This window comes from Nesoenas mayeri (genome assembly GCF_963082525.1).
Source record: "Nesoenas mayeri genome assembly, chromosome: 5".
Classification (NCBI taxonomy): Eukaryota; Metazoa; Chordata; class Aves; order Columbiformes; family Columbidae; genus Nesoenas; species Nesoenas mayeri.
In genome coordinates, this window is record NC_137548.1 from 34,208,045 (window position 1) to 34,235,544 (window position 27,500).

The window sequence follows — 27,500 nt, forward strand, 5'->3', positions numbered from 1 at the left end:
ATGACAACTTCCTTGCTTTATAACATGATCTTTCTGCTGGCATTTGGATTGGCTTCAGCTTTCAGCCACAGCCCTAGGACCCCTGACAGGGTTTCCGAAGCAGATATTCAAAGGCTCCTCCATGGGGTTATGGAGCAATTGGGCATTGCTAGACCCCGGGTAGAATATCCAGCGCACCAGGCTATGAATCTGGTTGGTCCACAGAGCATTGAAGGTAGCTAATTTTGACTTTGAGCTATGATGAATTTATTAGTATCCTTTCAAAGTAATTAATGCTTTGCATATAGATGCAGAATATACTGAGCTTAAAATCACGGATTTCTTCACCAGGTTGTTGCCTGATCTTTGTTTTAAAATCATAATCCACCTTTTACTTAATGTAATGATTTTGGCAGAAGTAGTACTGGGGTTCTTTAATGTACAGGCTTTGTAGTAAAAGATCGTGTCTTAGATGTGTCTGGTCTCTAGTACCTCAAAACAACAGGTTTACTGAATTCTTTCCCAGTAGTGCATGTATCACATATACATTTCACATGAAACAGATGTGACCTATAGAACCCAAATCTCATGGATTTTTAAAAACAGTTGCAGACCAGAAGAGATCAAATGTTTGTGGTGTGAGAGGTAAACGGAAAAATCTTACATGAGGGGTTCTCCCTATGTGCTGCAGAACCCCATGGGACAGGGTCGATGCTGTGGCATGCAGGTAGGGAGGTGCCATGTCTCCAGCTGCAGGACTGGAAAGGATGGGGTGCCCCCCTCCCTGTCCCCCAAGTACCCCCTCAACACTAGTGCCGTGGTGAATACTCTTGACTCAGGTCCATTTTTTTGGCCGGTATGAGTAAATTTTCCTTGGAATCAGTCTTTTATAACTATGCAAACCATCTGAAATATCTGGCTCAAATGTTAGGGTGGTAGGATAATGTTGCAATTTATTGCTGTTTAAATTGTAATAAACTAGCTTTTATTTTGGGATTACAGCAAAATGTTGACAGTATGCAACTCCAAATATTGTAGTTCGTGTGTGAGCCCCAAACCAGAGAAGAAACACTCAAGCCTTCTTTGGGAATTAAACCAAATTGATGCAGTGTAGCAAGTCTTCACAGTTCCTAAGTCTGTGCTGTTCATTTGTCCCTATTCAGATCTCCAGCCTATGACAGGCACAGAGATACAGTTGCCATAATGGTGGCTGACGAGAGGATTAAAGCTGAAGAAGCATTTCTACCAGATAATTGAAGACCTAAATTTATATATTTTCTAAAGAATCTTTGATTGACATATGTTTTTCTGCAAACTTAAATGATTGAGATTAGACTAAAGGATCAAAATTTGGCCTGTGCCCTTTTTTCCTCTTCTGTGAGTGTTTGTATGTGTATCAATTGGGACAGACTGGTAGAAGAGAGTAATTTGATTCTTCACCTCCCTTTTGCCCAGACTTTTTCCTTCTTTTTAATCTTAGAAAAAATAAGCAAGTCTGGATCTCTGACAATAATTTCATCTCAGCTCTTTGCCGTTACTTTGTAATTACAAGGTTTGCAAAACTAGATTAATAATCTCTTCTTTTAAGTATTGAAACTTTTCTGGTGCTTGTGAGACTTGAGTGACACTAGTTTTCCAGTGATCTATACAGTCTTCTGCAAAAGCAGGTTGGTCTTTTTTTTTTTCTCTTTTTTTTTTTTTTCCCTAGTTTTAAATAAAATTACCTTTTATGTATATAACAGAGTAAAACCGAAAGGCGATAAATCCAGTTTATTTATAATATTTAACATTTCCATCTTGATCAGATGAGCCTGACTCATTTTTCAAGTCTAGCATGGATATTTAACAGCCTACTGAGAAATTTCTGCAAAAGCAAAAAAGCCTTGTGAGGTGAACAATATCAATCAGTGTAGAAAGAGACATGCAAACCAGACCTTCATATCAAATGTTGCTTTTCATAGTGTGTTTTGTGGTATGTTTTTCAGATAGTAATCACTCTTTTGCTTTCTTGTGGTAATATGTGTCTATAGATAGATATTTCTTTTAAGTGTCTGATTAGAAACTTAAGAAAGTGTTCTGAAAGCATTGGTTCCAGTTACAAGATTAACATGTTTTTTGTCATTCTACACAATATTTTCTCATACTGCCTTTTTTTTTTTTTTAAAGTACATATAATTCAGTAATTTTTCACAATGAGTTTATCTTTAAATACAGAACATGAATTACAGGATAACTAATCCAACAAAACTTGCATTTCATTCTGTACCAGTGACTTTTAACTATTATCTTGTAAAAGACTTCAGAATTTAATATACCAGTTACTAATCAGTTAACAGTGCTCTGTTTCATCCTCTTTGAATGTTTATTTTTCTGTAATTTGAGATAAAACCTGTGCAATGCATGTGACTTTCTGTTAGGTGCCTACTTCAGAAACAGAACTGCTAAAATGGCCTGATAGGGTATTTATTCAAAGCAGTCTAGTTCTGTGAGAGATTCCCATATATAATGCTTCCACATGCAGTATCTGCCTGAAAAACTGCAGTTTTAGCATTTTACCCACAGTCTGCCCACTACTGGGTTATTGCCAGGGGACTGACATTCCTGACATCCCAGTGGCTCCAGTCAGCCAATGTTTTCTGAACAAAACAGAACAGGAACTAGATTCAGGCAAGGACCTTGTCCTCTGTCAGGGAGTGAGGACAGGAAGCATTTGAACAAGGGCTCCATCAGGCATTGACCTGCTGTGGGCAGATGAAGTGTAATACTCAATATAGTAAAAAGATTGTGACCTTTCTGAACTGGGTTTTCTTCGGTTTGGTTGTGGGGCAGGCTGGATGTTACACATATATTTTGTGAAACTCCATCACATGATGTAGAAACAATTTCCTCAGAGGAGGAAGCTCCAGTTTCTGATCTGCTAAACAGACCTGCAGGACTTTTTCTGGAAAAAAATGTTTCTGATGTTGGTCATCTCTTACAGCTTGCTTGTGTCTCAGGTACTTCTTGACCAATGTGCAAGGAGGTAAACTGAGCAGTGCAAGGAACAGTGTCATGGGTTGTAATGCTTAAGCAAAGCCCCTGTGCCTGTAGTACAGGTGTCAGCTGATGAGCATAGAGGAGGATGGAGAGAGGACTTGTGACTGATGTTCCCAGTGGTATCTGTATAAACAATAAGTAATTTATGGTTGAGCTACAGAAAAAATAACTGCATGTGGTTTTAGAGTGTGTCAGTACGAGGTTTCAGATTTTGAAGGATTCACCTTTGAGTTTTCCGCAACATAGTTACTCTGTAGTCCCTGGCTAATAATTCTGTATGGAAATGCTTAAAAAAGCTACAATATAATAGAAGGGAAAACGAAGGAGGAAGGGAAGAAGGAGGTTTAACAATAGTTGGAATGTGTCACAACAAAATAGGGTTTTCATCCTAAATGCCATAATGGCAAAGTGGTAATTCACTAACTACTCTCTTTAGGTGCTGTCTTCAATGGGTAATTTTTGCCTTAAAGTAATGTAAGGTAGAATTAGGTATGAAACTCTTATTATTTATGAGAAATTCTGAGCTGCCAGGAGCATTGAGTTCCAGCCATTTTTCAGACTGTAGGTTGCAGTGACCAACATAAACATTTTAAAACCTGGTTCATCCCATCCCAGCATCCTCATCATCAACCTGCTGCTCTGGAGTGCATCTGTCTCTCATTTTGACCAGGTATTGCATCTCAGCATAAAAAACTTTTATCAATTGGAGCTTAATAAATTTAGTGTGTTCCTACATAAAATTGTTTTAGTTACCAGATATTTTTGTCAGAAATTACCCCAGCAGTGCAGACCTGCAGCAGTGTTGGCAGCTGAGGATGCTGTCAGCTTCAGTCGAACTGGGATTCCAGAAGTACCGCTAATTTTCAGAAGGCCAGGATTTTACGCTTTATATGTGTGCACTTGCAGACAAGGTGCTATCAGTAAAAATTAATTTCTGTGGCTTTGGAATTTGGAAACAAATTTAGGCTGTCATAATACCGATTGCTTTATACTAGCAACCTGATTGTTATGAAATGTTTGCAAATTTGAGTGATTAATAAAATAACCTTTTCCAGCTGAATAAGATCTTAGTAATTTTATATGTAACAAAAATACTATTACTGTTAGCTCATAAGCAGTTTTCCTAATTATGCCCACTTTCCATCTCAACTATCTACATTTTTTCCAGTATTAATCATCATATTTTGACTTTAAAATGCTAAAAAACCAGAGGGTGGATGTGTTGCAAGGAATTATACATGGTCTTCCCCCCAATCTAAAAAAAGCTTAGGACCACCTTGGCTGTAGTTAAGTCACAAACTTGCTTTGTACCAAAGATGACTAAAAGATGGGCACTTTCCAGAAAATACATTTAGCAGCATGTGTTTTCTTTCCTAAGTGACCAGATAGTTTTCTTGTTGATGGATAGGGGAAAAAAAAAAAAAAAAAAAAAAAGTACAGCTTGTTAATTGGAAGAAATTGCTGCCTTATGTTGAAATCCATAAATGCATGGGTTTAGTTGTTTGTTTTCTTCTCCTTCCCTTTGCATTTGCCAATTTACCTGTTCAATCAGGCCAAACTGCTAAAATAGGAGTAGAGTCTAGAAAATGCCTGACAAAGTTTCACCTACTAAGAAATAACTGTGCAGTTCAAGCTGTGTGTAAGCCAAGGAGAGCTTGGAGGTCCAGAGGCCAGTGATGCGGTGGTGCTTCTCTCTGGGACAGCATGAGCCAGCTGGGGAGGGTGGCTTCTCCCCACCAAGCCTCCAGGGAGGTGGGGAAGCAGCGTTAACTCCCCTCCTTTCCTAGTTAGCTCAGTGGAAGCAGTTCATAGGATAAATACGTCACAAAAATGGGAGTTTACTGGCTGATGCCCTGTGCTTGTGTACTGCAGATGGTGCATGTCGTGTCAGTGCGGCAGAAGCCAAGCAGGTCCCACGTGACGAGTATCAAGCAAAGATGTTTTTGACATCTGAGGTGGTATCTTAGAAGCAGCTGTTTTTTGGTGAGCAGATTTTCTTTCTGCTCCCACCCCTATTTCTAAGAGTAATAAAGCCATATTAGCTACTTTAATTTCTCTAATAATATTTGGTCTTCTTGCTAATTCATCTTCTCAGAAAGCTACCTTAGAGTCATTTAGCAGTCTATATAAAAAGAGAAAACACATAGAAAAGCAAAATAGGAATTTTTAATGAGTAGCTGTGTTTCTCTAGTTGCTGTTTATCACTAAAATACTGTACAATACCACTGGACTATATTCAGTTTTTCTATAGACAAGAAGGGGGCTGTATCTATGTTACTAAAGGATAAAGAATCAAATAAAGAAATGCCTTCAACATTTCAAAAACACAGAAGTAATTTTTTTCTGCCTGGAAGGGAGTTCATGAAGTAAGAGACCACATATGTTGGTTTTGTTTTTGTTTTCCTTGCATGCTTATAAGTTTGTGACAATATTTAAGGGTTTTTTTGAGGGAGGGGAAGGGAATATGTGTATAATGCAAATTTTAGGACTAATATACCATGCATAGGAGAACAGTAAAATCAGTTAAACACATGGGGGCACCAGTAGCTCAGCTCGGGCGGTTTATAGCACTTAACTTCTTAATGGGAAATGCAAAGTCCTATTTTCACTTGCATTTTCATTGCTTCCTGTACAATTCAATAGAACAGACAGCCTCATGGGTGGTTTGTTTGTGTTCGATTTGATTGGGGTTTTTTTATTTCTCAAAAACACTTAAAATGAGAAAAGGTGCTGGCACGACAGCCCAGAGATTCTGAAGTTTTCAATCAGTCTGCAAAAGAGGCATAATTCTGTCAGCCTCAGTGATAACATTAAATGATATCTCTTAAATCCTGACTGCTTGTAGGAATAAGAAAATATGATGCCTCTTTGAGAAGCTTTTTACTCTCCTGCAGAGACTGCTTGTAGCTACTGAGAAAAGGCTGGGGTTTATTTGATTAGTTTGAAAGAAAATAAATACCTGTTTCTTGTTTTAGATAGTAGTTACTGTTTGCCTGATTGAGATGATAAAACTCAAAAGAGTCTGGAACATTATGCCAATATTTCTACCAACAACTGGTAGTTAATGACTTGTCAGCACAGACTCTGTACAAATAGCACTTTGTATGAAATCTACTGTCTGCAAGATTATGCAGATTACTCATGCATGCTAGCAATATCTATTTTGTTTACATTTTCCTAATAAGAAAACTATGACAAACAGTGCTGGATTACATTGCTTTCTGGCCTGTAAAATACCTGCAAGACTGCTACTTGTTTCTGACAAATGTAGTAAAATCATCATATTATAAAGTTGGAAAAGTTGTTTTGCGTGTGAATGCACTCGGTGAAACCAACGCGGGAATCACCTTTGCGCTTGTGGGCTTTTGGGCTAGTGTGCTTATATCCAAATATATTTGGACTTTCTTGGGTGACTAGAAGCAATAACCATTGACACATGGGTGTGTGATGTCTGGGGGTCAGCAACCATGGCGATGTGTTGGCTTCATCCTCTTTGCTCTGGTTTGCGGCCTCTGTGCCAGCAGCCAGGGTCACTGTGCTGGAGGCCCTGGGCTGGCAGCAGGGCTGGGACAGAGCTCTGTAGTGTCAGTTCAGTGCAATGAGGCCACACAATCATTTGGGATGTGGATTATTTTATTTGTTCTATAGAGAAAGTCCTGCTGCAGTTAAGACAAAGTTACGCTCACATTGGGACTGCTTTTGCAGAAGCACACGTGAATTTAGTCGAATGCTTCATTATAGGCCTGACATTTAAAAAACAAAATCAAACCCCAGCATTACTCTACTAGTCTCTGCTTTCAGGTGTGGTTTTTTTTTTTTTTTTAAAATTTTGGTTTGGGTTTTGTTGTTTGTTGTGGTGTTTTTTTGTTTTGGTTTGGTTTTTTTTTGCAAGTTACTGAAATAACTCAGGAAATGTTATTTCAAAATTTAATATGGGCATCTCAAATTTGTAACATAAAATGAAAATGGTAAAACTACAATTTTTTATACATGAAGATAGTAAATATCTGGATTTGTATAGATCTGACTAAAAATACCTATTGTTTTCTTTGTACTTTCTCCGAATTGTGATGTCAAATGTAACCAGAATTTGAGTATCAGGCAGTGGTGCATGTCATAAGAGAGGCAATTTAGAATGCCAGTTCCTGAATTTAAATGCTAATGACAGTGCCAAATGACAGCTGTGGCTTACAATGGATTTTCTTTATCTGAGTAAATGATATGGTACAACTCTTTGAAGAAATTGCGTGTAGAATGATTACACCTGTAACTCCACAAACAGGAAAATAATGAGGTGATATGACTTTGTTTTTTATTAAAGACAAGTGTTTGAAAACTTGTCCCATAATATCCTTGCTTCCATATGAATTTATAAGCCATGACAAACAGTGAATAATAGGAAAGCAAAATTGGTGTTTGTATTGCTCTGTGGAGGTGGCATCTTGTTAGCTCAATGTGACAAGTTTCCTTCTTGATGGGCAAGGGAAGGCTGGGGCTGTTACCACTGTGGAATCTGCCACTTCTGAATTTGGGGAACTGCCCTTCCCAGATGCCCACCGGCTGCAGGAGGTGCAATGGCCCTTCTCTTGTCTCCCTGGTATGTCTGGGGAGAGGCAGGGAAAATTCTCAAAACTATGGTGCTCCTCAGAGAAGTCAGTCAATGGGGAACACAGGAAGAAAATTGTATTAATTGCTGCTTTTCTCCAGATCTTTTTCTGCGTGTGTGTCTGACTAAGGGACCTATTTATATTTTGAGGCTTTGAACCTTTTCTTGAAACAAAGTGTGCGCAGCTGTCCTCTTCCCATGGCTGCAGAGGGAAGTGCAGGTTTCACATCCCTCTTCTGAGGAACCCTAACCACTGTTACGTGGTATAGGCTACTGCTGCTCTTCATAAAGTCATCTTTAAAAGGTGCCGCTGAAGGAGAAAGCAGTTTTCTTCTGGGAAGAAAGGTGGTGGGTCTGTAGGGGTTTAGAATAAAGTAGATTCTCATGTACCTAAAGGTAATTAATCAATTAGAATGGGATTTGTAGCCACTTTTTTTTTTTACATGTTACTAGATTTCCTCTCCAATAAGAGAGGAAATAAACTTGAGGAGAAGGAATGTGATCACTTCTGTATTGTCTGATGCGTTATATTACTTCTGTTTTCTAGTGTTGGTAGATGGTATTTAGAAATTTAATATGAAACTGTGAAATTTTATCCAGCAATGGAAGTATTTAAAAATCTGCCAGTGAAGATTGGCCAAAGCTCTTGTTTTCAAATAATTTTTTCCATGCTTGTCTTTCACATGCATGAAATGAATCCTTAGTCACATCAGTTAGGATTTATACCTTTTTGTAGTTGTTCTCAAAATCATGCGTTTCCCTTGCTCCCATCTGAATTTTAAATTAACTTGCAGTAAGAAAAGCTTTTAAAATTTATTTGGTTCTGAACATAATGAAAAGGTGTTTTAGAAGTCTAGAAGAAGCAGCGATTCTTGCTTTTCTTCATGGTGGTGTCATGTGCAGGAGATAGATAGGATCTCTGGCACTCTCTGGAGGTTTCCAGAGTTTTCCTCTGTACTTCATGTCATGTGTGCTTTCAGCAGTGCTCTCACAGCTGCTGCAGGCATGAACGAAGAAGATGAACTTTCTCAGCCACTGAAAAGGAGAGGAAAATGCTGGTTTCTCCCTTTGGATGTACAACAGGTTAGCTGGCCCGAGTCCCTCTTGTAGCACCAAAGAGCAGCACTGGGCCAGATCTTACCTGGTAAGACTCTTCATCTCACTGCTCTCTTGCTCTTCATCATGTGCCAATACTTTTATTCAAGTGCAAAAGAAACCTCCTCTTGACTCAGGCCATGTTGGCAGAAGTTTTGAATAGAAATGAGTCTGCTTTTGGAGCTGTCAGGTTGTACCAGCTCACCAAACCAGAGACTTGGGAGCTCTGTAACCCCACACTGGTGTTCACTGTGAGGTTATTTGGGGGAGTTAGAAAACCTACCCTGGTGGCAGCTGTCACACAGGCATGTGAAGCTTTTAAACATTTCTGTTGAAGAACCAGCTGGGACCTTGAGCCATCTACATGAAAAATGAAATTGAATTAATATGGATGGGAAAATGAACGGGAAAACTGAAGTTCAGTGGAGCAGTAGACAAAAAACATGGTCCCATTCTGGGCAATTCTGGTGCCTCCATGCTTCACATTACAGGAGCAAAGGAAGTATCTTTCTATCAGTGTTGACACTGATGGAGCATCTGGGCTTCTTGTGCAACAGATGTAAATGCCAGTGAAAAAAAGTGCTCCGATCTTTCATTGGCACATTTACATTTATAGGATTGAAATAGCATCCTGTCCCTCATGGGATTAAGTAGGGCACCAGCTTCCTTTTGTTGCCCGATTTCACAGAGCCATGTGCTGTGCACATGGCTGTCAGCAAGGTGGTGGCATGGCAGGTACAGGTGCTGTTTGCTGGACTCACTGTCCCCTCGCTCTGCTGATCTGCGGTAGCTGGGAGCCAGCATGGCAGGGGGACTGTTGCTGCGTGCTGCAGGTTGCACCGTGTTTATACAAAGGGTGAGCTCATCCACACCATACAGCGCAAAAGCTTTCTGTTCAGACCAAAGGGCAAATTAATATAGTCCATTAGAGGACTGTTCAACCAAAGGAAGCATCAGAGATTGCTTTTGCACTCTGTCAGCAAGTCAGCTACTGGATTTTTTGTGTGTGTGTCCAATTTGAATAATGAATAATAACAGCATATAAGCTACTGTTATAAATTTATTGTGAGACGGGCATGAGGATTACTGTGGCCCTAACCATTTCACAATAAAAACATTTCATATCTTAAATGTTTATACTGTTTGTAATTAAAATACGAGCTAAAATGGAATTATTTCTTGAAGGCAGGGTCAGTAATTGTGTGATACGTGTACTCAGGCCTTTAGAAAACATATTGAAAGTAATCTGTCCCTCTGCAAAGAAAAATAAAATTAATCTTTATAGTTTTAAGAAACTTTGTGTCATTAAGGAGAAGACAAGCTGACTCTGGAATCTGGGATGCTTGAATATATGTAGTTGTAGTTTTCTTGGGTTTCCTGAGACAATGCTCTTCAATGGTTGAGGAATTCAGCTAGGTTTGCATTTTTCTGTTCTTGGTTTCTCCTTCTCTGTTCTTTTATTTAGCAGCTTCTGTGGAATAGAGAGAATGTGATAATTTATTTTTTATAATTTTTTTTCACTGCCTCTCATTTCCTGATCTCAATAAATCTCATCAACTAGATAAGACTCTCTAGGATGAAGCTAGCTGAAGGCACACAGAGGAAATGGCTTTGGGACTGTAAAGCTTTTAGTGATGTTAGAAACCGTAAGGAAAATGAAAATGCATTTTTTGCATTCAGAATTATTTTGAGCAGTTTGAATTAATCAGGTTACATCATGGGTAGTCTCGCAGATAATAAAGGGAAGGAAAAAGGAAGCTAGCAGATGGTGTCCAGGTTTAAGATACAAGAGCACCAGAAAGCATTCTCCCAAACTTGCCTTTGATTAGAGATGAGACATCGCTTTTGAATGTGGCAGTGACACAGCAAAGGTAGATACGGCAAGATGACTGGGGAGGGAAGTGCAGGGTAGTATGGAAAACCGTCACAGTGAAAGGAAAAAGAGCTACTTCTGTATCAGAGAGGACACACTGGAAAAAATTTTGAAGATATTTACTAGTGATAAGAACTAAAAGTCTAGATTAAGAGAAGCTTTTGCAATGTAGGAAAGATGTTACTGCATCTCTGATTAATATCTATTTACTCCTTCAGGAATCTTACACAAATGGGATAAGGTATACTGGGCTTCCCTTGCAGCTCATATTTGCTTGGAGGCTGTACAGGTCAAGATGGTAAGAGGTGCAGTTCTTACTCAGGGGGAGGAATCCTCTATGCATCTGGGAAGGGCTTGGATGTTTTAAGAATCTGCTTCATGATGTTTAAGAGCAAAATAATGAAACTAAGGCATCTAGCATGATTCTTTAAGTAGAGGGCTCTAGTTTGGGATCTGGGATTTATTTACAACAAATACTCATGATCCATCCTAATTTGTATCTCCTTGCTAAGATGGGCCAAACCACCTCTTCTCTGAATTTGGAACTGTGGTAACCCCATCTACACTGTGACACGGGAAACTGTTCCAATCAGACTGAAAGGCAGATTTGTCCCTTTATTTGCCTTTAAATGTTCTGCAATAATTTTGCACTTCTGAAAATGCATTCTCACTGATTTTCCTAAAATTTCTCTTCTGAGGGGCAGCACTGCCTGTTTGTATTTGATGTGGAGAATTTCTTCTGAGAGTAGATTGGTTTCAGTTGTGCTTTGCACTAGCAACAGATGGGTAGCAGTATCTAGAACTTGGGTGGACTAACAGCATTTCCATTGGATGTGTTTGATCAGGGGGAATATTGAGTACTCTCAGGAAACTACTTGTTCTTTGTATTTTCTTTTCCATTGTTGTTGTGTTATCCTCCCAACCATAGAGACAGTATTTGCTTACAAAGAAAACAACTAAAATGTGTGCTCTTGAAATTTTTAGTAATTCCAAGTATCTCTAATTTAGATTATACCAGCAGTTGGTGACATGATTAAAAGCTTTTCCAGAATTATAGGATAGGGGAGAGACACATTATTCCATTTTTGTTTTCTAACCTGCAACAGTCCAGGACCAGTACCAGAAGATGCATATCTTCATACATATATGCATATATTTTAAATGAAATCCAAAGCTTACTTATGACAATACTGGCCTCAATCCAAAAGACCTGAATTTCTAGTTTATCCTGTATGGATGTAAAATAACTACATGCTAACAGAGAAATCCTGCACATCAGAGGGAGACGATTATTTTGGTGTGATTTTTGCTAGTGTGTGGCACACAGAAGCCTGTTCATGCAAGAAGTAAGGAGAGATGGGAAAACCAGACTTATCTAGCCCATCTTTTCTCAGTACAAGGATGTTCTCTGTACTCTTCTGGATCTTTGCTAGCCCAGGTTCAAATAATTTAACAATGGTATCTCTCTTATGCTTCCCTTGGATAAGAAATTAAAAGTTCCTTCATATTGAGTAGTCTTTTCTTTCAGTCTCTGCCTCAAGATTCAAGAGATGCATCTTGCGCTATTTTTATAGTTGACTGTATATAGTTGTATCACAGTGTTTTGCCTTAGTAGCTGTAGTGTATTTAATTCTAATGTTTCTTCAAATCAGTAACATTAAAATACAAAAACTAATGCAGCTTGTGAATTACTCTACATAATACCTCCATTTGGTATATTCATAGCATTTCATCTTTATTATTGCAGTCTTTACTGAGTGCACTATTTGTCAGAATTTATAAGGAATGACCTTTGCTAATGCTATTAAATCACTCAAGTGTGCTAAATTATGGCACCAGAGCAGGTGCTATTGTCTCCAGCTCTTTTGGAAAGAAAGGAAAAACCTTTAAACGATCCTGGACACTTATACTTAAAGGAAACAATCCTTTACATTAATATAAAAAGATTGTTTTCTACTCAGTCAAGGGAATTCTTGGCAGTCGGTTTAAACTTACGTGTATATATAGCACACTGGAGCCTGCTAAGTACCTCTGTTTTCTTTATGGATGGAGCTTTGGTGCCAAGAGGTCTGCACCATATGCAAGCGTAGATGTGCTTCCATCTGATGGATTGTCCCATAGTGAACCAGTGTATACAGGATGTTCAAACACTTATTGATTATGTGGTTCTGTAGTTTACAGCAGAATCATAACCTGATGCTTTTAAGTACATATATGCAATCAATCTTCATGTGAAGGAGTTCAGTACAAAATATCTTATTATATACCTCAGACATTAGATTAAATGACATTAGATTAAATGTGTTACACATTTTTTAACCTCATTGCCATTGCATTATCATGAATCTATACAGATCTTAGAAGCCTCAGCTTTGTGTTGACTATGGACTGTAAATATATAATAAAGTTCATTGTGTGATAATGCTATTCTGGTTTTGGTACTGGGTCTCATGGTCAGCTACAAGGGAAAACCCTGTATAACAGAGATGAAGATTTTTAATAGAGCTACTTTTATGTTCGTTACATATCTATAAAACTTTCCTTCAACATTGCATTACAGATTAAGAAGCTTGTACTTGATGGGGTAAATTAGCATTTTGATTAGATTTTTAGTCCATCATGCAAATAAAATTGAAATATACGATTCTAGACTAATTTGCTTCTGGTGCTATAATACCAGCTTCCAACTACTTCTTGGCAAAATATAGAAAATTTGACTTGACTGCCACTTCTAAATGTAGAAATGAATACAAAATTTGTCAAGTCTGCCTTATGTTAGCAATTTTTGAAGTGTTGATATTAGCTTACGATGTCTAGCTGTATAAAAGATTATTTAGGCTGGTAGTATTTATTTGTAAGTTGGGACAGGAGTACTTGATTGATTCTTCTGGAGCAGCTTTCATGTTCAGAAGCTTTATTCCAATCTTTTGGATCTACGAAAATTATAGAAATTGAAAATAAGACCATTTGGTCATAATATGGGGATCACGTTATTTACCCAAAAAGTTGTGCCTGCATTCACTCTTTAACTCATATTTGCAATCATTCAAATTCCTTTTGCTCTCGTTCATTGTTAATGGAATTTATATGTTGACTGTATGTCGTTATCCCTCATTATATAGGGTTTTAAAAAATGTTGCTCTGCTGTCACACAACCATCCCAGTACTTAATAACAATATTTGCTATTGCTGCAGTGTGTGTGGTGGCTGTCTTATGGCAGCGAAAAAGAACATGCTTGAAACTAAATTTTTATTTGTGTGAAATTCATAAGAACACTGTACCATGGTATTTAGAAAACTCCGCAAGCGATTGGGCTTTAGCCCGTAGATGCATTTGGCCGGTAATGTGTGCAGAAAAGATCTGGAGCAGATAAATATTTGGAAAGAGGCAAATGGAGAGAATGGCCTGAGCTTGGTTCCCAAACCTTTAGTGGAAGACCCTACTTGGCAAAGGCAAGGCGCCCAAGCCAAGATGTGTGGAAGAAGGCTGTAGTGCATCATTTCTGGGTGTGTTTGCCCGCGAACAAGGAGCCTATCATAATTATAGAAGCTACTGCACCCTGCTGTTGTAACTCTGCAGTGATGCTGTTCTGAGTCCTGCAGGGCAATATGAAAGCCTGCATCTAGAACTGATCCATTAAATAAAGGTGCCAAAGTCACGGAATGTAATGTTTCATACCATATTGATGACTGTATAGGTGTACATGCACAAGAATTCCCATCAACAATATGGACTCTTAATCACTTTTCACCATTACTGCAGGAAACTCACATTTGCATTGAAGAAATGGTTTGATTTAAAAATAATTTTGCTAGCTGTATAGAAACAAGCTTGCTATAACATCTTGGGTCCCCTCATTTGACTTAATTTATTAACATATTTCTAGGCTGTGCAAATAGTCTTATTTCTTTCTACAGTGTTATCAACTTTGTCTTCTTGCCATGATGCTATCTTGCCATATCTTCAATTACTATTTGCCACAATGAACAGTATCAGTGACTGAAGATGATTGGGCAGTAAATGTATTAAGTTCTATTGCTGCCTTATGTTTCTTTTTACTTTCTTACCTTTAACCTACATAGTTAAGGAAAAAGCAACACTAAGATTAATAATAAGTGGCTGATTTTGTTTCCTAGTTTCATTTTTCATTACCTAAGTTATCCGATTTAGGACACAGGTTTATGTTTCTAAAAAAGATGTTTGAAATCTAAACTTGGATCTGTCTTCATAACAATTATATATGTATTTTAAATCTAAGTCTGCATTACTTGAGGCAACTAAAGAACTTACAGTTTTAATTGTGTGAAAAGACAGTATGTGTAAATCATCTTTGCTAGGTGGTGCGCATGAGGGTCTCCAGCACTTGGGTCCTTATGGCAATATCCCAAACATTGTGGCTGAGCTGACAGGAGATAACGTACCAAAGGATTTCAGTGAAGATCAAGGATATCCTGACCCTCCAAATCCCTGCCCTATTGGAAAAACAGGTAATGCTGCTGTAGCCTTCGCACCGCTGTCTTCACTGTACGTCTTTCAGGCAATATGACACATGATCAGCAGTGGCTGTTTTCTTTTGTTATCTACTGCAGGAGCAGAACTGTTGAGCGATCAGGTGTTTTACATGAGTTTGATTTATTTATTTATTTATTTATTTATTTTTTTTTTAATGTGAGTGCCTTCTGTATTGCTATGTGACTGCTAGAGAAGGTCAGGAGGAAGAAATCATCTTGACCTTGGAGTAGAAGATACTGAGATTTATGGTAGCGTCTTGTTCCTGAGGGAGTTCATTTTTAGGCTGGCCCCTGAAAAAAAGTTATCGTTCTGTACAGATGAGATTTACCCTTCTTTTAGAGACTTTCATTGTGCCAAGAAGAATGAAACTGTCTGCCCTGATCTCCAACTCAGACCATGAGTCAATATTTAAGATACCTTGGCTCCAGTCCATGTGGCTTTATAGCTCACTGAGGGTGCATCTGTGCCAAGAAATGGAGAAGTACATGGACATACCCCAACACGCTGCATGCAGGCTTGCTCTGCCAGAGGAGCCATGCAGCCTCGGGGTGCCAGAGCCGTAGGGTGCCTGAGACCCCCAGTACCCCCTTCAGCTTGTTGGCTGCACGTATACCAAACCATGCGGGTGGCTGGTGCTGGAGGATGGGTAAAGCAGTTCTGCGTGTGCATGATATAGACGTACTCTAAGGGAATCGATCTTTTCCCTCTTACTTGAGCCAAGGAATGACTTCCAGTATGGAAAGTAGTAGTAAAACACCCACTGGCTACCTTGAGAGCTGGAACTGGGAATGAGCACTCTATTTTTCTCTCATTTTTTATTTGTGAGCTAAGAGATTCTTTTAAAATCTTTTCTGTTTAGTCTTCTTTTATGTTATTTGGGTAATGCAAACCAGTTGTCTCTATTTCTTAATGAAATGGTCTATCTTAGAATTGATCAAAAAATAAATATTTGTCATGAAAATTTTGCAAAGTGTTTTTACATTTCATTCAAAAATATGACAACATTTTGAATAGTCCTCCCTTACTGTTTTCCATTTTAGCCTGCAGCTTTTCTGAAGTAATACCTAATCTTACGTTTTGTTCGATATAGCTGTTGCCTGACAGGTTGCAAATGATGGGTTTAAGGTTTTCTCACGCACAAAAGCACACACACAGACTGTCTATCTTCTATGCTTGCCTATTAGACTTCTGTTAGTGATTAGATAGATAAATGAATTAAAAACCTGGCATCCAGAGAAATGCCTTTGAGAAATCCCTTTAATTTTTCTTTCTTAGGCGAAATAAAATTTGTTAGCTAAGCTAATACAGTCAGATCTGAACACAGGGAGAAATTTTAGGGAAGTGTTGCCTGCTCAGACAAATGGCCCTGTCATAGGTACGCTGTTAGTGAAGATAGTATCTACTAGGATTAGAGTAAAATGTTTTTCAGAGCCTTAAATGGAAATTCAAGTGGTGACTGTATTATGCATACAAATTACTGGAGGCCTTCCTCAATCAGGTCTGTGGATTTACTTAATGGAAAACAATTTTTCCAGTCACTGTCTACATATGCACATTCCACAGAAGGAATACATAAGCCTGAAGTACTTGAGCTTGAAGACTTTTGGAATAGCAGTTGCAGAGGGCACACACATGTCCAGCTGCCCTTTGTGTTTTCTACCAAAAGACACAGGTGCTGCGAGAAGGTCTACCACATTTCTGTTGTCACCTGCTTCTCTCTTGAGATGAGTCTGTTCCTTGTGAGACTGAAGTAATTTTTAAGTGCTTGTAGTTAACTTCAATGCTTTCTGAGTTACTTAGCCAGTATGGTTAGTTTCCTTTGTTTCCTATTGGCCACTTCATTTTCTTTCCCCCATTCTAAGGAGGAAAGAGAGAAAGCATGATCTGTTGGACTAAGAATAACCTCCCCAGGTCATTGAATCAACTAATTTGTATGTCAAGTCTTTACTGTTTCTGACATCTAAGGGAAAAAGACAAATCTTTTTACCTGATGGTTGCACAAGGACAGAAGGCAAAGTCCACAGGTGTGTCCTCTGTGGTTCCTGTGTTCTTGCAGATGTAGCTGCTTGGATGCCCAGCATCGTGCCCTGGGTGATAGGATCTGCTTGGGTATGTCTGAGAAGAGCCTGGACTGCAAGCTTCCCCTGCTCTGACAAAGCAGAGGGAGCTCCAGGAGCAGATTATCCAAAGAGCTGCTCTGGCCTTAAGTTGCGGAGTCTTTGTTTAATCTAAAGATGATTTCTTTTGGTAAAAACTCCATGAGCTGTTTTTTAAAAGGGTATTATCCTTGATGTGACACTGTCTTCAAAACCATACATCGTGATTAAAGGAGGTTTCTGGGCCTATCAGATTAGTTACAAAGCTGCAGAAATGTCTTCAGCATCAGACTTCTACCACATTGCATTTTTATGAGATCTTATGATGCATAAATGATTTTCAGCCATTTTGAACAAAGTAGCAAACCAGAAATGGAGTTCTATGGGAAGCTGCTCAGTGAAGGAAATTCTGTCCTTCCTCACATCATCATTTTAATATAAGTCTCAAAAGTATTGCCGAAACAATTTCTACAACTTCCTTTGGGCATTTAAAAATGGAAAGAGGATCCCTTCTGAATCAGAATAACACACAGTTCTATGTAAAATCAAACTCAATCACTAAATGAAAAAACAAAAAAACCCACCGGATATTTTTCCAGCCACAATGTTCTTTAAATGTTTATTGTTGTTTTTTGATTGGATTTGAGAAGTTTGCCAGTTAACGTGGTACATATTGTGTGTTTCAAAGCTACTAAGCACTCAGTGCTTTCTAACATGCTTTTGCAGTTGATGATGGGTGTCTAGAAAACACCCCAGACACAGCAGAGTTCAGCAAGGAATACCAGCTGCACCAACACCTGTTTGATCCAGAGCATGACTATCCCAACATGGGCAAGTGGGTGAGTACATGCTTCTCACTTATTTTTGTTGCATGTGAAGCTGGGTATTGTCTGTTGTGAGGGATACTATGAAACCACAAGGAGAATAATATCCTTATTCACCTTAAGTGAAACTACTCAAGAAGGTGAACTTGCTCTTAAAAAATATTGAAATAATACCTGTGATTGATGAAAAGCTCATAAAAACAGAAAGTAGAAGTCCTCATCTTATTACCTGTCCCAAAGCATGACAGCTATGTATGTGCTTGATAAGTGCAACAAACCACATTTCAAAGTACAGTGAACATGTAACCAGAATTAGTGTAGATTTTAGCACAAGATTTCAAAAGAATAACAGGGCCCTAATTTGAAAGATTTCCCAGGTTCAGTGACTATTCAGTTTGGCTGCTTATATGTTAAAATATATGTATATATATAGAGAGAGAGAGAGTGCAGCAGTGCTGCAGTAGTGCCTTAACACCTTAAAAAAATAAATAATAATAATAAAAAAATCTAAGTCCAGACAACTTGCTCTAAGGAATCCTCTCTGGCTTAAGGATTTTAGAGGACTTGATGCTCCTTCTTCTATTCAGATTGTGCACTATATTATACTGGAAGCCTCTTTTACACATTGTATGTGATAAATACAGTGAGCTACACTAAGGACTATGTTGCTCTGAGCATACAAGGACTTTAATAACTCCAGCTAGACTATTTCTGCTGGCTAGAGTCTCCAAAGAGAGCTCTGCTTCTTAATCTTAGATTACATCAGTTAAATGTCCAATCCCAAATCCATCTTCAGGCGCCAGGAAAACAAAAACAATGATTGTAATTTATGCATCTAGAGCAAATAATGAAATCTCATTTTATATTGTTATGACACTTAACTTAAGATCACCCTAAACCAATGCTCTGTAAGCATGTATCGATAAATAGACATGTTTGGCAGCCTCTTCTCCTGCTGTAATTCTGAGACAATGATTCATCGTTCATAATCAGACCAGTGTAAGATTTATAGTCTTAATTACTTATGTGAGTGCTAAATTTCTAGAGAGAATCATGCCAAAAATCAAAATTTTGGAAACTCTTGTTGCATTCTAAGTAATTACCATCAAAGGTTTTTATTTTAAAAACACCAGATGGTGAACTTTCTTATTTATGCCAGATAATGCTGTTAGTTTTCTTATTATTCATAAGTAATTTACTTTCATAATACCATTTTGAAGACTACAAAAGCACTTCTGTAAATCTTTGGCCTCTAGCAATAACTCAGAATCAAGCATACATACTGAGCTGTCATCAGCAACATATATATTTAACAAATGGTAGGTAATCATTAGTGAATACGCTCCTTTTTTCATTTCTCCATCCATCACTACTAATTCAGGGGAAAAAACTGCTCATGCAGGATTAAACCAGACTGTTAGGTACTAAACAGGAATCATATCTAGCTGCAGCGTAGCCAACTCCAGATCGTTTTAATTAGAGATGAAACAGCTGGTAATGTGCATGAGCAAATGTTCTGTTGAGATCCAGAATTACCCCGATTGCCTCCTCATTGTATATTACCACACATTAAAAAGATAAATAACAGCAGTATCTGGTTTTATAGCTGGTTTTGTTATTTTTATCTCTCTGGAAAAATAAGAGCAGAAAGCACTCTAAAAATTAGCAGTTTGAGACTTCATGAAGGAGAGAGATAAAGTAGATGAGGTCTTCTAGGTCACTTACTGTCATCTGGATTAGGTCATAAATGACTGACAGAGCCGTCTGTGGGCTGCCCACCGGTTGTGTGTGTGTCCTCATCCTCCCGCTGCCCCCAGCCACCCGAATCCCCTCTGCCCGCCTGCAGCCCCTTCTTCCTCCTCCTGTGGAAGAGCCCAGGATCAAATGCCCCAAGGGCTGCAGCCGCTGTGTATTTACAGACTGCGTTTCCACCAGCTCCTGCGTGCTGGGAAGGCGCTGGGCTGTCACCACTGTCTGAAGCCCTCGGAGCCAGCATGTCTCCTGGAGCCAGGCGAGCTGGCCTGTGCTGGCGGCTCTCGGAGGAGCTTCTCCCTGGCCTCCTCCTGCCACGGAGGCAGCGTCACAGTTCCCACTGACTTGTCCTTTCAAGGAGCCAGCATGCATTCCTTAGTGTAACCACAGTAAAACCCAAATTGCATTAGCAGGTCAGGAAAAAAAAAAAAATGACCTGCTTGTTCATGAATAATGAGAAAGAAACAGGTTGGATGGTTTGTTTTGGTGACAGAGAGGCTCATGCTTGCAAAGCTATAGGGCCTCTGCAGCACCATGTGAATAGCACTTTTATATGGGGAAAACAAGCCTAGAAGCTATCTGCTACAACATAGTGTACGATTCCATGTAAGTGCTAAACATTATTTGTAAATACTGCTAATAAATATGAAGATACAAATATATAAATCATGATGAATGTATGCTGGGTTAGGAGAGGGAAAAAAGAGGAAGCATTTTCCTGTCTTTGGGACAACTCTCCATATATCACTATGCCAACCTGTGGGAAGTCTCAGGAACAAACTCTCTTTATAGGGTAAGATACACAGATTGTACTCTCTTCCCCAGCACTGGAGACTCTGTTTTTCTCCTCATGTGGAAAATGTAGAAGGAACAGTTGGAACAGGGACATAAGGTACTATTGGAGGTTTCCACCCTAATGTACAACTGCAGTTTCTAAGATTGCTGTGATTTCTGGTTGGTTTGTTTGTTTTCCCCCCTCGTTTCAGACTCTTCCTTGCAGGAGACAGGTACTTTCCATTTGAGCCTGCTTTTTCTGCATCTTGCAACTTGACTCTTCAGATGGTCTGAAGAAGTACTCTTGGCATCCAGAAATACTTGCACAAAGATAGTTTACAGTACACAATTTACAATACAAATCTAAAACCCACTTATATATAAGCTGTTATTTATTGAAACCCAAAGTGTTAACCACTATCACATGTAGGGATTAAAAAGAGAAGGGAAGTTCAGCTGTGTTTCCTGACACCAGTGTCAGTACAAATAGAAAATGAAAAGCAACTCTGTTTGTCAGCAGCAGCTCTTTTTACTGAAGCAATGAATAACATTTCACTTTAAGGGTAAAAATACTGCCAGTTTTGCTTATCAACTATAGTGTAGAGATCCAAGATAGTAGGAAAAAAGGAAAATGGGAAGCAAGAATAAAAATATTCAACAAACTTGAACTCCTTGTTAAAGAAGTTACCATCTCTGGCTTCTTAATTTTAATGGAAACTTGAAACTAGTCACTCAGATTTTATTTTATTCCAACTCCAATTATAGTGAGCAACTTTAAGTGCTTCTTTCTTTACCAACTGATGTTATTACATTAAATATCTGGGTGAAAATGGTGATTATTAGGATGAGTTATGGTAGGTCCGGTCTCTCTCTTCAATTTCAGATAGTACAGATAGTTTGATTTGGTGTAGTATGCTTGGTGTAATAGAAATTGTCATGCTCAGTATTCCTGGTAAGACTGTAAATTGACTGGAAAAAGAAGCCCTCCTGAAAGGATGCAACCTGGCTAATGAAATTTCCTTTTCAGTTTTGCTTAATAATTGTGCCAGTCCAGATTACAGAGCTGCTGATTATTACTGGCTTAAAGCAGTTTCAGTGAAGCCTGAAATATTTAAGGGTGAATCTCTCTGGCATTAGTTAGTTGATTGTAAGCATTTTAACTTCTAAGGTTTTCCTACCCAAATACCAACCTGTAGTAGACTAATCCAAGAAGCCAGGAGGGTGCGAAGGAAGCTCCAGGAGTAAGGGGAAAGTAACAATTCATGTGCAGCATGTCTCCATATGATGGCTATCTTTAACTAGAGAAACTCTGTGACTTCATTCCTAACAGCTCCTAGGTGAGGAATGAGAATGGTGAGTGCTTCACAGGCAAATCTAGGTGGCTGATGAGCTCAGGACCTTATGCAGCGGAACATATTTTCAGGATGGCTGTTACCATACAAGCACACTCTCAGCTCATGCTCTGTAACTTCACTGGCTTTGTACTCCACATAATGCTTTAGTAGTTATGGTCCTAAAACTTTCCCAAATAGACTAAACAAAAGGCAATCTTCCTGGGCAGGAACATTTCAATTGTATGGAATTCTCCTGAGTGACAAAAATGTTAGCCCCAGTAAATAAAATATTTATTATATTTTTTTATATTTTATATTAATAAAAATTCTTTGTATTTCAGAAACACTATTTTTCCTCTCATGAGAAGTATAAGGTCAAATAGTTTACAGAGAGAGATTTCAGCGGTGGTTTGTTTCCTAAAGAGAATAGTTTACACATCCGTGGGTTTCTTTAAAATGTGAAATTTAAGTTTTCCTGAAGTGAGTTTGCATAAATGACTAGCCAAGAATGTCTCCCTTGGCCAACTTCATCTCTGTTCCCTTTTGGCACAGCTCAGACAAAATAACTGAGGTTGGGCAAGAGATAGGCCTTGTGAATTTGGGGTTTAATGAACATGAGAAGTACAAAACAGACAATTTTGGCAGATTTCATTGTAACACTTGAAAATGTTTGTTTTTTCTCATATCAAGGCTGCAGAGAGGGTAGAAGTGTTTGGTGAATTTGTCTTGCACTAGAATTACACTTTCTATTTATATAATCAATGTTAGGTCAGTTGTTTATAGCAGAATTAATGGCCTTGTTTATACAGCGTTCTGCTTTTATACATGTGATTCTTCTCTCCTTCCATTTTCAGGTTAGGATTTGGTTTTGTTTTTCTTCATAATACACAATTGAAACAAAATGTGTTGAGCATGTGTGTGTTATTCCAGACTTTATTAGAATCCACTACTTGTATGAAATACAACAATATGTGGATGCACTTATGTAAACTATGGTTTTGTGTTGTGTTTTGGGTTTGCGCTTTTTCTTTTTCCCCCTTTTTTTTTCTTTATTTTTTCCTCATCATAACTTTCTCTTCTGCCAAGATGTTTTTGGCAGTTTTTAAAAGGTTCACCATTAAAAATGTTATAGACCAAATGGTTTTTAGAAACTTTATTGAGGACACTACTTAAACAAAGGAAGAGTTGGCGCTGAATTGCTTTCAGCAGAACTTTGCACTGGGAAGTGTTGATATCTGGAAGGGAATGAGCAAAGACAACAAAACAGTAGGAATGACGCCGATTGCAGTTTTAAAAAGGAATTAGAAAATGCCTTGTAAAGCAAATATTTTTTTTTTTTTTTTGCTCCTGTTCTTATGTCACCTAAAAATGTATAGAAAGATGTACCAGAGGCAGGATTCCTGCTTCATCTCCCTCCCACTCTTATTTTTCTTTCTTTTTTTATTTTTTATTTTTTTTTTTGGAATATATATGTACTTATATGATTTAACACATGAAGGGGAACATCCAGTTTATATCATTATACAAGCATGTACTTGAAGCACTTATTGCCTAAACATGGATGATAATATAATGCAACACAGTGGAAAATGACAGGCTTTTTAATTGTTGATAAGAATGCGACTGCTGCTGAAGAACAGTAAAATGTTAGCAGGAATATCCAAGTATTCATTTGTGGTTTATCTTTCCCATAAAACCACACACCCCTCTAAACTTGCTAATTTTTAACAGCAAAAGTAGTGTTTCAAAAGAAGAGTGTAATGAATTTGATGGCTGCATTTTTTTTCCCTCTTCCAGAGCAAGAATTTACTCTTTGAGAAGATTAATGGTGGTCCAAAAAGAAGAAAGAGGGTAACTATCAGAATACTTTATAGCATCTGTAAAACCTAGAGAGCTAATAAGAATCAAAATCATACTGGTGAAATGAAGAGTTAACCTAATGTATCAGTATTATACCTTAGAGAATGTGTAAAGTCAGGGAATCTCTGTGATAAACTACTACAGCAGGCTCCAGGGCTGTCCACTGAGTACAAGATGTATTTCTCTAAACAGACTGTTGCTTTCAGAAGATGCACTTCAATGCAGAGCATTAATTTAAAAACTTTGTATTATCTGTGTTTTAAAATATATTCTATTCGCATAAAAACATTTAGAAAAATTTATATGTCTTTAAAACTGAATTTAGAACTTTAGAACTGCTAAAAATATTGGTAAAATGAATTACCGCTATCGATGCACATTGATATGTTTTAGGGTGAAAATGACAGTAGATCTGGTTCTATAGCTGATGTAAATTGATCCACTTACCTGCTTAGATTTACCTCAGATTAAACTCCTGTCTCTGTGTCCGACTTGCTTGAAAGACAAAGATGAATGCCTTCTCATCTTTCTACCCTTGAAACAAGGAAGGCAATCCACATATCACAGAGAACCTCTGCGCAGTCCACCTCACTATCGTCTTTTTTTTTTTTTGTAGTGTCAGCCTTTCTTTTATCAAAAAAATCACTTGCAGACAGAGTCGAAGTCTTTAGCTGTGCTGCTAGGGTATATTTTTAAAAGAAGAAAAACTCTAGGTCTCTGCCAGAAAGTAGCTTTTCAAAATATGACAGCACAGTTTATATTGTAAATGAAGTAAATTGGGTTTAAAATAACTGAAGCGTAAGTGAAGATGACTTATTTATTTATTTGGGTCTCAAACCTAACATTTTTCCTACAAAGGGAGAAGATGAGTTGATTTCTTACCAATTCACACATCACTGGTAATATACACTGTTCAACAATAAGTTAATGATCTGTCTTGAGCTTAGTATCTGCCTCCCACCTACATTTGATTTTTGAGTTTGCTAGTGGAAAAGGATAAAGGTTAGACACCCAATTTTAACTCTAACGTAAGCAGAATGTACTCTGGAAATAGTTATGTGGAATATTTATTAAAAGCTAGAACATCATGTTAAAGTAGAATTAGTGCAATGTATACATGAGGAAAACCAAAACATTTTCTGCCTGTTTGCTGACATAATCAGATACAAAAGGAATAATGGCTGGAAAGACACAACAGCCACGTGGCCACGGGTAGCCCAGAATTTTGGAGGTGAAGATTCAGTTTCTTGCTTTGCAGTAGATTTATTTTCTTAGCACAGGCATCTCACTTAATGGTAAATTCATTATCATTTCAAATATTTTATTGTTTTGATAGTAATATTTGAATGAGTACTAACGAACAATTCAGGATTTTTATCAGCAGAAGGGTAACCTAGAGCTGTCAGCAACAGAGGTTATTTTCTCAGAAACCAAAAAGCCCACTGGGTTCCCGTCCTGCTTTCTGTGGTCCCTGCTGCTCCTCCATGCCCTTCTGCACAGACCGAGAGTTTGGGGAGAACACCTTCTGGAAACAGATTGGTCTTTTGGGTCAGAATGTCCCTATTTTAGGTTAAGGCAAGTCCTGTATAACTGTGCACATAGTAGCTGTGTTGTGTCTATATGATGCCATAGTGTACGTCACAGAGGCACTACTGGAGTCTATAAAGCTATGTATTCTATGTGCATGTATTCATATATTTGTAGGTATGCTTATAAACACACATACAAGCACACTACACATAATCAGTATATATAGCAAAAGTATATATTTACCATCTTCTACTGTGTTATTTTTCTGCAGCCTTTGCAGTGCAAGACAAAGAATTCTCCAGTGACCTCCAATTTAACTAGTGGTTCTCCCTTTTTCTAATTTCTATGCATGAGCATAGCCCAGTCCAGAATCGAATATCCCCAATGTGACAGGAGTGCTTCTGTAACCACCGAGTCACGTTGCCTTGGGCTCAGGGCTGTGCACAAAGGTACCCGGGAACCACATTACTTTGAATTCAGCACAGCTGTATAGGATTAAACATTTTCTAGTCAAATTGGCCCAACATTTTTGCATTATACTTTGTGTTTTCTTTTGTCAGTTGAGAAGGATTCAATATTTTATGTATTCTCATTCTCTTCTACTTTATTTCAAAAAGTAGCAAGCAAATACCATTCCAAAAAAAAGACCAATCCATCTTCCTAAGAATCTTCAAATAATTCCTAGAAGTTTATGTAACAGCCGAATTTCACTAAATTAACATTAAACAGAACTTCTTTAAACAAACACGAACAAATCATTTACATGTGTCTTATTTTTAACAATTTAAAGCATTAAATTAGTGTTAGTTTTATTTTCAAAGATTTTTCTACACTCATTTCTGGTTCTTAATATTTTTATGTTTTCACTTGTGGCAGACAAAGCACTTAAAGAAAAAAATAGAAGAAAGCAAAAGGGCTGCTCTTCATTATGATTAAGTATTAATGATAGCGTCTACAAATCTGGAGAAACCCAAGGTCTTACACTTGAAGACAGACAAACCCCGAATCTTTTCCGGAGATTTGACAAATATTTGGGATATTTGAAAACAGATATTTCATGCCCTATTTAAAAGTTTGTTTGGTTGGTTTTGGTTTTTGATAGTTTTGAATTTCTACATTTTGGTGAAAAAAGCGCAGAAATATCTCACAAAAGTAATTTATATGATACAGTCAGGCTGACAAGAACCAGAAGATACTGGAAAATTTGCATGCCTCCGAAGTTTGTCCTTAGGCAAACAATTTTTATTGGCATCAAAAAACAGCACACTAGAATTTTTGTCTATATCTGTGAAGGAAAAAGTATATACTTGAATTTTGTTTATGCTGACACTGTAACAGGGGGTGCAAGTGGGTGTTAACAATATTTAAGTGAATTCTGAAGCTCTTCTATACTGCTTGATAATTGCAAATACAGTAAATACATTTCATTCCATGGGTATAGATAAAAATCAAGCATAGGCTGCCTACATTACTGTGATCTCCAAACAGTTTTGAGATGGGATCTGTTCATCTTCAGTCTCACGTTGTGCTGCTTACATGGTGCAAAGTGAAGTTAAAGCATCTCTGGGGATCTTCTTTCCAGCATTCCCTTGTTCTGGCAGTGGTAGGAGAGCCCTTGCCTACGCCAAAACTTGCTTGGCTCTGCTGCTGTGCCAGCAGTTTTTTATCTTAGCATCACGAGAGGAAAAGAGGAGGGGTTTTCTGGAGAGGAGATGGGCTTGAAGAAGACTCTTTGGTCAAAACTGGTATTGCAGTACCGAACTTGTCTCCCAGCACAAGATCCATCAGAGGCTAGTGATTTAAGCTAAAGCTTACCTGTACTTCTCAAAAAAGTTCTGTCCTTCCTCCAAAATTAGGGAGTTAGATGTGCTGCTGCTTCTCTGCTGAGCTGAGGAAAGGAGGAGTGGAGCAAAAAGGCAGTGTTTAATTCAGCCTGTCCTATATTCTCAATAGTCTTCCTTCACCTTTTTTTTTTTTTTGAGTCTGCAAGTATTTGACAAATAGGAAATATATAAATATATACACTCATCCTAAATCCTACTTACCTTTTATGTTTCCCTCTTTCTAATAAGCATGAATAATTTTAAACTTTAATTTCAGAGTGTGAACCCGTATCTGCAAGGACAGCGACTGGATAATGTTGTAGCAAAGAAGTCTGTTCCACATTTTTCAGATGAAGAGAAGAGTCCTGAATAAGTACAATAAAAATGAATGATGAAAACTCATGC

General features: G+C 38.0%; 1 protein-coding gene across 1 annotated transcript; it reads left to right on the forward strand.

The window, feature by feature from the left end:
* Positions 1-27,500, forward strand: LOC308041161 (neuroendocrine protein 7B2; the record flags this gene model as incomplete). Its single annotated transcript, XM_080345672.1, has 5 exons — positions 1-214; positions 14,928-15,077; positions 17,925-18,037; positions 23,680-23,733; positions 27,373-27,500. The coding sequence occupies 5 exons, from the start codon at positions 1-3 to the stop codon at positions 27,466-27,468; spliced, it is 627 nt and encodes a 208-aa protein (XP_080201798.1). The 3' UTR covers positions 27,469-27,500.